Genomic DNA, 10,222 nt, shown 5'->3' on the forward strand with positions numbered 1-10,222 from the left:
TAACAAATTCAGATAAATTGGAATCATGTAACTTTTCTCATCATAATGCAATAAAAGTTTAAAAAAAAGAATGACTGATTCAACAGGAAAAAAAAACCTACAAAACTGATAACTGAGGAAATAATAGAAGAAATTTTAAGAATTCATAAGAATGAATAAAAATGAAAATACAACATTCCAAACTCTATACAACGAAGGAAGTCCCCAAAAGGATGTTTTGAGCTTTAACAGCCTGGACGACAAAGTCTAGAAAACCCAAATAGATGGCTTAATGGTATACCTTAGGGCTTCAGAAAAAAAGCAACAGCAAACTGAACTCCACAATGTAGGAAAGGAGAAATAATAAAGATCAGAGCATACATTAATGAAAAAGAAAATTAAAAGCAATGACAAATAAGGAGTTGATCCTTTGAAAGATAAACAAAATTGGCAACCCCTTAACCCAGTGGTTCTCAATTGGCCTATTGCTGTGACTTTTAACACAATGCCTCTGGTTGTGGTGACCCGCAATCCTAAACTTTCTTTGTTGCTACTTCATAACTATAATTTTGCTAGTGTTAGGAGTTGTGATATAAATATCTGATATGCTGGATATTTGATATGTAACCCCCCCTCAAAGGGGTTAAGGCCCATAGGTTGACAACTACCTTAACCAAACCAACTAAAGAGAGAAAATCACATTAGTAATATCTGAGGTTTCAAGTGAGCCACTATAACAGACATCAATGCAACTTAGAAAACCAGAAGTACATATCAAAAAAATCCTAAACTGAGAAAAAAAAATAAGTAGATGGTTTTCTAGAATCATGTGACCTACCAAAATTAAAGCAAGTTGAAAGAAATACTCATAAAGGATCTGCAACTGCCAGTAAGACTGAACCAATGGCAAGTCCCCCAACTTAAAAAAAAAGTCTAGGTCCCAATGAATGAATTCACTGTAGATTTCTATCAGACCTCTAATGAAAAGATACCACTATTCACATCATTACAGAAGTAGAAAGCAAAGGAGTGCATTTAAGCTCATTTTACCCATCCAGGATTACCCTGGTACTAAAACTCAGATAAAGACACAACAACACAAAAGAAAAGTATAGCATCCCTGATATCCCATGTGAATATGGATACAAAATTTCTCAAAAATATAGTTATAAACCTAATAAAGACTGCATGAAAGCAATCACTTATTATGACCAAGAGAGTCTGAAACTGCTAGATGAAAAAGTAGTGGGTATAGTTGAAGATACAGGTACAGGCAATGTCCTGAGTAAGATTGCAACCATACATAAAATAAGGCCAATGTGTGGCAAATGAGATGTTAGGAAACTAGGAAAGGCTTCTGTACAGCAAAGGAAAGTGCTAAGTGAAGAGGCATCCCACTGAGTAGGAGAAAATGTTTGCTGGCTATGCATATCACAGAAAATTAAAATACAAAAAAAAAAGCAAACAAAAAACAAACACACAAAAATAAAATACTCTGGAAGCGAAATATCAAGACAACCAACCAACCAATCAAAAAGTGGGCATGGGTATGAGCAGAGAATTCTCAAAAGAAGAAATGTAAATGGCTAATAAACACTTCCAGAACTGCTCGACATCATTCAAATGCAAATTAGAATGACTTTGAGATAATCACCCCACCCCAGTCAGAATGTCCATCCCTAAGAAAACAAATAACAAATGTCAGTGAAGATTCGGAGAGAGGGGAACACTTATACTGTGCCAGGAGTGTGAATTGAGACAGTCACCATGGGAGCCAATGTGGAGGTTCCCAATATAATAGAAAGAGACCCACCATGTGTCCCAACAGTATCACTCCTAGACATACGCCCCAAAGACTCTATCCAATTACAGAGATACTTGCTCATCCAAATTTGCTGCAGCTTTACTCACAACAGCAAGAAAATGGAATCACCCTAGATATTCATCAACAGATGAATGGCTATGGAAAATGGGGCACACAGACAAAATGGGTTTATAGTCACCTGTGTTTTAATCACTATTGTATTGCTGTGAATTCACTGTGACCAAGACAACCTTATAGATGGAATCATTTAATTTGAGGCTTGCTTACAATTTCAGGGATTTAGTCCTTGATCATCATGGTAGGAAGCATGAGGCGGCAGATTGTGGTGCTGGAGAAGTTAAAAGCTACATGCTGAGCTATAGGCAGGAAGGTCGGGAGCCAGGGGGAAGACTGGGCCTGGCATGAGCTTTTGAAATCTCAGAGCCCACCTCCAGTGACACACTTTCTCCAACAAGGCCACACTTCCTAATCCTTCTAAACAGTTCCATAGTTCCAATGGTTCACTGGTGACTAGCACTCACATATAAAAGCCTACAGGAACCACTCTCATTCAAACTACCACATTGTATAAGAAAATAAAATTATAAAATTGTCTGGTAAATGGATGGAACAGGGGGGAAAGGTATATTGAGTGAAGTAGCCCAGACCCCAAAAGATAAATACTGCAGGCTTTCTCTGTCCTCTGTGAACCCTACCTTCAAGTCTCTGTAATTTCTGGTTAACTATTATAACATGAAAACCAGAAACCTGGAAAGAACCTACTCCAACGGGAGATTTCTTAAGGGAGGAGAGATAGCACAGCATAGGTCATATCAAAACAGACAACTGGTACTTGAGGCTGAGAAAGTTTAAGCAGGGTTGCAGATTGGAAGATGTATGTGTGTGTGTGTGTATGTATGTATGTGAGAAAGAGAGAGAGAGAAGGAGAGAGAGAGAGAGAAAGAGAGAGAGAGAGAGAACAAAGGGTGTGTGTGTGAAGAATCATATCAAACTTACTACTTTGTAAACAAATTCAAACATTATAAGTTAAGGAGAGCAGGGAGGGCATTCCACATGTTAGATACTACTACTCCTGAGAACCTTGGGTTATTAAATGAAAACCCCAGTATCCGGTGAGAGATATACTTCCTTATTGGTTGTTGGGCAGAGATACTAAGAGGCCTCCGAAAGATTGCAGGATATTGCCATTCTGCTAGGTTACCCACCAGAACTAGGCAATAAGACCATATTGGTAAGATACTACACATCTTGATTGCGAGGTATACAGAAACCAAAATGTACCTGAGCTGGAAGCTTTCACAGTGCCAGAAGGTGCTTGCAATACAGGCTGCTGTGAACCTTACCAGCCGTAGGATCAGTACTCCAGGCAGGGCATACCCACTGGAGCAATAGTGGTAAGACTGTTATGAGCATAACCCACTGCTCTCTGTTTGCATTTGAGACCTGTTCCACAAAAGTAGATTCATACCTGGAACTATAAGCCTAGTCCAAAAAAAAAAAAAAAGTGGCGAGATCATCTTAACTAAATTGTCATGGCACCAAGCTGCCTTCTAAAATATTCTTTTTATTATTATTTATTTATTTGTTTTATGCATGTGAGTACACTGTAAGCCTTCAAGTGGTTGTTGGGAATTGGGCTCCCTCCAGTTGGCTCCACTTCGATCAACTCCACTCGCTCAGTCCCTGCTTGTTCTGGCCCAAAGATTTATTTATTATTTTACATAAGTATACTTGTAGTTGTCTTCAGACACACCAGAAGAGGGAGTCAGATCTCATTACGGGTGGTTGCTGGGATTTGTACTCTGGGCCTTCAGAAGAGCAGTCAGTGCTCTTACCCACTGATCCATCTCACCAGCCCCTATTCTTTTTATTAAACCCATAGATACATATTACTCCTGGCCTTGATCAGAGAAGTCCCTCTTTGTAAAGCACAATGGTGACTGCACAAGCTCCGGAGAAAGTGACAACTGAATGTGTGGCCCTAAACAAAACATTCACTTAACCTCTTCCAAAACTCAGGAACTATTTTTCAGAGGAAGTGGGAAGAATGTAACCATGATATGGAGAGTGACATTGGCTTGTTTACCTAAGCACCATGCTAAGAACCCAGGCTAGATAAGGCCTAAATATTAGATACTATTATTCTTTATGCATTTAGGCATCTCCTCTGTTGCATTTGGCATTTGATTCCTTAGGCTTTTGTAGGCAGGGGGTTGGTGGGGGAGTAGACCTCCAATAAATTAGTAAATAAATGAAGGGCTTACTAGAAGCAAAACTATTAAATGTATCAGTCTGGTTTTTCAAAGCATTGCCTTACCGGCTGAAAGTTAAGATGTCTAAAATTTAATGATGAGTTATAATTGGATCATTGTTCATTTTTAACCTGTCTCTTCACACCATCTTTTAATGGACTCACCTGCTGAAGTAGGTATGAGTGTTGTCTTCTGATTTGCTTCTAGAAAGAAATAGAAAATAGCATGTTAATTAGTAGTAAAAAAAAAAAAAATTAAAACTCTTAACAACTTTGTGAATAAGAATTGGACTACCAGCCAGGCAGTGGTGGCACTTGGGAGGCAGAGGCAGGCAGATTTCTGAGTTCGGGGCCAGCCTAGTCTACAGAGTGAGTTCCAGGACAGCCAGGGCTACACAGAGAAACCCTGTCTTGGGGAAAAAAAAAAAAAGAATTGGACAACCCTATAAGCAGTATCATCCTTTTTTTTTTTTTTAACAAGACCAGTTACCAATAAATAAGATAATATACAATAGGATCAGAGTAAGGATGAGAAGGACCTTTTTTAATGGTAGCTGAAATGGAACACAGGTCCTTTTGTAAGGTAGGCAAGTCCTCTGCCAACAAGCTTTGCCCTCAGCCTCACAAATGACATGCCTCTCTTTTCACACACCTCGGCCACCAAAATCCCACAAGTCTTAAGCAGTGCAGTGATTAGGACATAAAATTCCTGAGTTTGCTCTTTTACTTATCCCTATAGTTTTATTGTGTATGTGTGTGTGTGTGCATATGCATGTATGCTTGTGTGCATTTGTGTGTGTGTTTGCATGAGTTTGTGTATGTTTGTGGGCATGCATGCATCTGTGTATGTATGTATGTGCACACACATGTGCATGTGTAATAGAACTGGAAGGGTAGGAGTCCAGGAAGCAAGTTGGTCTCACCCAAGAAAATGAGACAGGAAAGATGCTCAGAGAGAGATAGATTCTGAGGCCTGTGCCAAGCCGATACCAGTCCGCAGCCCTTAGGTGTCTACTCTACACACAGAGCATATAACATCACACACGTGAACTCAGTTCCTCAGCCAGAGTAAACATATTTACTCAGAACAAATACATGACAACTTCCTATTGCTAACATGGGGACATTGCATTGAATAACTGGTGATCTCACAACTCAGAGGGACAGTCACATTCTCCTCAGACACTGAGGTGGAAGTGATAAAGGCCAGTACTTGTTGTCTGTGACTAGATAGGTATTGTGGAACAATGGCTGAAAACCATTCTGCTGCACATGAGAATGTGGCTCTGTCGGCCATATAAAGCTTCGCTTAATCTCAATGCATATCTAATTGTAAACCCTAAAACTATGGAGTATTCAGAAGAAATCTTTGCGAACTTAGGTTGGGCTCTATTTCCTACATACAATACCCAAATCATGGTCTATAAAAAAAAAAAAAAGCAAGTTGGCCCAATAAATTTCACCAAGTTTAAAACTTATACTTTCTGAATGGCGGTTAAGAGAGTTAGAAGACAAGCCTTGGACAGGGGAAACACATTTGCAAGTTGAGTATATGATGAAGAACTTGTATCTGGAATACAATAAAGAATACTCAGATAAAAGACAATCTATTTCAAAAATGGCCCAAAGAGAAATAATTGAACAACAAAAAGGCAAATATCCTAACTAAAATGGGTATAAGCTCTGAATAGCCATTTCTCCAAAGATGTATAGGTAATAACTAATGAGGCAATTTCACCATCATTAGTTATGAGAAGTATTCAAATGCAACCACAGTGCAGTGACCGTGTGCACTAGGATACAGCAAGGCACCACCTCCTGGCAAAGGTCCAGAAGAAGAAGGGCTCACTGGTGGCTATGAGTCAAGAAGGGGATGCTAATCTTGGTAAGAGTTTTGCCCTTTCTTTAAAAGGTAAACATTTGCTACTACATCACCCAGCAGTTCTACTCCTGGAAATAAACCAAGAGACAAAGTACATACCCACACACAGACTTGCACCTGAACATCCACAGCAACTTAAGTTATTTTAACTACAAGTTGCAAATGGCCCAAATATCCATCGATCCATGAAGGAAAGACCAAACAATGGATACAAGATTATTAATGAGGGTTCAAATAATTGTGGTGAGTGATACAAGCTACATAAAAATAAAGACTGTATTATGTGTTTCCATTTATACAAAAGTCTAGACCATAGAAAATAGCTTCTTTACAAAGGGATGCAGGAGAAAGAAAGTTTGCCATGTGAAGAAGAGATTCATAAAGATCCCGGTACCTTTCTAGGTCATTCTTGATAAGAGAAGATCAAGAAAACATTTAAAAATATATATATTTAGGTGTGGTAGCATATACTCCTTTAATCCCAGCACTCATAAGACAAAGGCTGGCAGATCTCTGAGGATGAGGCCAGCCTGGTCTACAGAGTGAGGTTCAAGACAGTCAGAGCTACACAGAGAAACTCTGTATCAAAAAAAAAAAGCAAATATATGCATATAATATACACATATATATGTTTTGTTTATATATGTTTTATATTATCTATACAAATATATTACAATATTGCATTTAAAATAAGGTAGAGGGTTGCTGAGAGGCTAAATTTAGATCCCCACTTCTCACCCTGCACAGAAACCAGTTCAGGAGGTATCAAGGACCTACAAATAAGAGTGTAAGTTCTGAGACTGTGAGAGGAGAGAACCATGGAAGGACTTTAAGAAACAGGCATGGGTGACAATAATTTCAAACAGTGACAACAAACAGCATACCTGGCTCTGTCAAACTTTTAAAAAGTCAACACAAGTCCTTCTCAAACTCTACCAGAGCACAAAAGAAGTCATGTTACAAGGAGAGCATCATCCTGATAACAAACCTAGTTCAAGAAATGGCAGAAAAGAAAATGACAAACCAAAGTCACTCGACCACAGATACAAACACTAAATTGAATCCAACAGAGCATGAGTCAGGTCTTATATGTGATGAGCAAGTAGGCTTTATCCGTGATAGGTATGTGGCATTCAATAGATGCAAGAAAAGATGTGAAATTTTCCCAAAATTCACCAACTGTGAATGACAAAGATGTATTTCAGCTATTAAGTATACAAGGATGCTTCTCAGCAGAACAGAAGCCAACAACAGCTATGTCAACACCTGGGGAGAAGCAGCATTCATTTCTTTCTCTAAGATCAGGAAATGAGCAAGAGTGAGCACTCTCCAAGGTGGTATAGCCATGGGAGTCACATTAAGAAGACCAAAACCATGGCACCACCCAAATGCCGAAAGAAGCAGCTAAGGACCTGTGGTAGTATATTTAAAATGCCTAAAGCCTCCACTGAAACAAGCCCAACTCAATTAAGGAAGCTGGGCACAGTGGGGCAGGGTATACCTACAACTCTAGCACCCAGGAGATGAAGGCTATGGCTGTGAAGAATCCAGAACTGTATGTCAAAGCCTTGTCACTGAAAGCGAAGACCTCTCAGAACAAACTCAGTACATTTGAAGAACACAAAAACCAGTTACAGTTCCATAGTTACCCTCTAAATAAAATTTTTTAAAAAAATTGTGAAAACAATCTTATACAATAACAATAAATATCTAAGAAAAAACTTAACCAAGAATCTACACCACACTAAAAGTTATAGACCAATGATGAGGAGAGTTGAGGACATGAATAAGTGGGAAGCTAGTTTGATTTGTGGATCAGAAAAATAATTTCTGTTAAAATGTCCAAGTCTGAAGAGAGGCCTCAGTGTAGGGGAATGTCAGGGTAGGGAAGCAGGAGTCAGGGGTGGGGGAACATCCTCATAGAAGCATGGGATAGGGGGTTTCCGAAAGAGAAACCAGGAAAGGGAATAACATTTGAAATGTAAATAAATAAAATATCTAACAAAAAAATAAAATTAAAAAAGCAAACAACTAATTGATTGGCTTATAAGGTTTAGCATCTGCTTATATTTCATTTTTATAAAGTAAATATTTTGAGAAAGATACGGACCAGCATTTTCCAATTTCTCAAGCTTGTATTTCAGGTTTCAAATATCAATTTACAGTTCCTGAAAAATCTCTAATAAAAAATGCCTTAAAATTTAAAAGAGAGAGGGGGAGAGGGAGAGAGGGAAAGATGGCTCAACAATTAACAGCAGCGCCTGTTCTTTGAAAGCCCTGGGTTTGAGTCCCAGCACCCACATAGCAGGTCACAACTGTTGTAACATGGTCAAAAAAAATTCTCATGGCATTTTTCACAAAATCAAAACCAACCACCCTAACATGCAGAGAGAACCACAAAAGACTTCAGATCATTAATGGAATCCCAAGTCAAATGGATAACACTAAAGTCATTTACTATATAAATTTCCTGATTTTTGAGTTTATAGTACATAGTGTATGGTTTTTAAAAAAAGGCACATGCAAACCAATGGAATAGAGTTCAGAAGGAAACCCACACAAGTCAGATAGTTTAAAAAAAAAAAAGCACTAGGCAGTGGTGGGGCACATCTTTAATCCCAGCACTTGGGAGGCAGAGGCAGGTAGATTTCTGAGTTCCAGGACAGCCTGGTCTAAAGAGTGAGTTCCAGGACAGCCAGGGCTACACAGAGAAACCCTGTCTCAAAAAAACAAAAAACAAACAAACAAACAAAAACAAAACAAAACAAACAAACAAAAAAACAAGAACAAAAACAAACAAAAAAAGCATACAGAAGGAGTAAGTAAGTGTCCTGGAGCAGATACAGGGCGATGGCTGAATTATCCCAGCAGTGATTGTGGTGCATTAGCCACATTCCCAAACCCATCATCCTTGCAAAATTGCTCATTATGAGTCTTCGCAAAAGCCTCGCACAATTAGGTGAAATGCTTATATAGGGCCCAAAATTAGGGAGATGCAAAATGCCTCATCGCTTCTCCAGATACCTTATGTAGCAAGGTCCTAATGCTATTTCACTTTAAAACATAAACTTTGAAACATAAGTTCAATTTACTCGCTACTCATGGATTCCTCTTCCTTGGAGCGGCACTGTTTCAAGCCTTTGCACCCTGTGCCTATGAGGGCCGCTGAAGTGAGGATAATTAAGACAATGTACAAACTTAAAAGCCACTTCTTTCCTTGCTTTTTAGAAGGTCCTTTCATGGGCAGATCTAAAAATAAAAGGTATGTGAACCATTAGATGGCATAATGTCCTTTCAAGTTGTGACAAATGTGTTAAAATGATTTCTTTTGCCCCCCCCCCCACATTTGTCAATTAAGTAACATGGAAAACTTAAGTACAGTACCACAGCAATGCTGAAACTTTATCTAAGATCTATCCCAAAACATGGAAACAATGTTTCAGAGGTTCCAGAGTATTCTACACCATCTGCCGATTACAGTAAAACCCATTTTGTGACCCTGTGAGTGCTTGAAACCTAGTGATCTGAAGTGCGGGCTGCTCACAGTAAGACTGCCCTGACTTTGACCCATTATAGGATTCTCAACAGAGCCTCACTATGCTTATATGGTACCTCCTTTGTAGGTAACATCACTCTCTTCCTGCCTTAGGATTGGATTTATATACATCAAATTGCAGTACTACTTTAAGGAGCAGTAGATTAAAAATTAAGAAGTTTGAAACCAACTCTTAATTTCTTCACTTGCTGACAGTGCCTACCTGAGCCTGTCATGTCAGATCCTGGAAGGTCAAGAAAAAAAGGGTGTGAACTTGGGTGGGTAGGGAAAATGGGGAGGATCTTGGAGGGGCTGGGGGGGGTAGGGGAAACCATAATAAGAACACAACATCTGAAAATAGAAACCGTTTTTCAATGTTCGATGTTCAATGATAAAGAGTTCTAGAACTATGTTCAAGCCTAATAGGTGTATAAAGGACAGAAACCAAAGGCTGCTGTGGTATAACACTTCTGTTACCATCTCTTAAGGTCAAATCATTTGTTTCTTAAAACCTATAGATTGTGCATCAAAACTTATCCTCTATGTAATGTCTCCTATAGCAAAAACATGGTGGCTGTACCTGATGTAGTAAATGTTGCCTAGAACTGAGTTTCCACACAATTTGTAAATGTGGGAAAAGCAGATGAGGATCTCTCCCAAATGACAGAGATGTCAGAATAAAAAAGAAAGAAAGGAAGAGAGAGAGAGAGAGAGAGAGAGAGAGAGAGAGAGAGAGAGAGAGAGAGAGAG

General features: G+C 38.9%; 1 protein-coding gene across 5 annotated transcripts in view; it reads right to left on the minus strand.

The window, feature by feature from the left end:
* The window catches only part of LOC116069040 (disintegrin and metalloproteinase domain-containing protein 32-like), a 127,026-nt gene that overhangs the window by 8,254 nt on the left and 108,550 nt on the right, over positions 1–10,222 (minus strand). For 3 of the 5 annotated variants that reach the window (XM_031339327.1, XM_031339326.1, XM_031339328.1), the window contains 2 exons: positions 9,030–9,186; positions 4,221–4,259 (listed from right to left, as the gene is read on the minus strand). In XM_031339327.1, the coding sequence (XP_031195187.1) occupies positions 4,221–4,259; positions 9,030–9,186 (196 nt within the window). The remainder of the gene's footprint in view (positions 1–4,220; positions 4,260–9,029; positions 9,187–10,222) is intronic. The other 2 variants (XM_031339329.1, XM_031339330.1) reach the window with 1 other exon arrangement.

This window comes from Mastomys coucha, unplaced genomic scaffold (genome assembly GCF_008632895.1).
Source record: "Mastomys coucha isolate ucsf_1 unplaced genomic scaffold, UCSF_Mcou_1 pScaffold22, whole genome shotgun sequence".
NCBI lineage: Eukaryota > Metazoa > Chordata > Mammalia > Rodentia > Muridae > Mastomys > Mastomys coucha.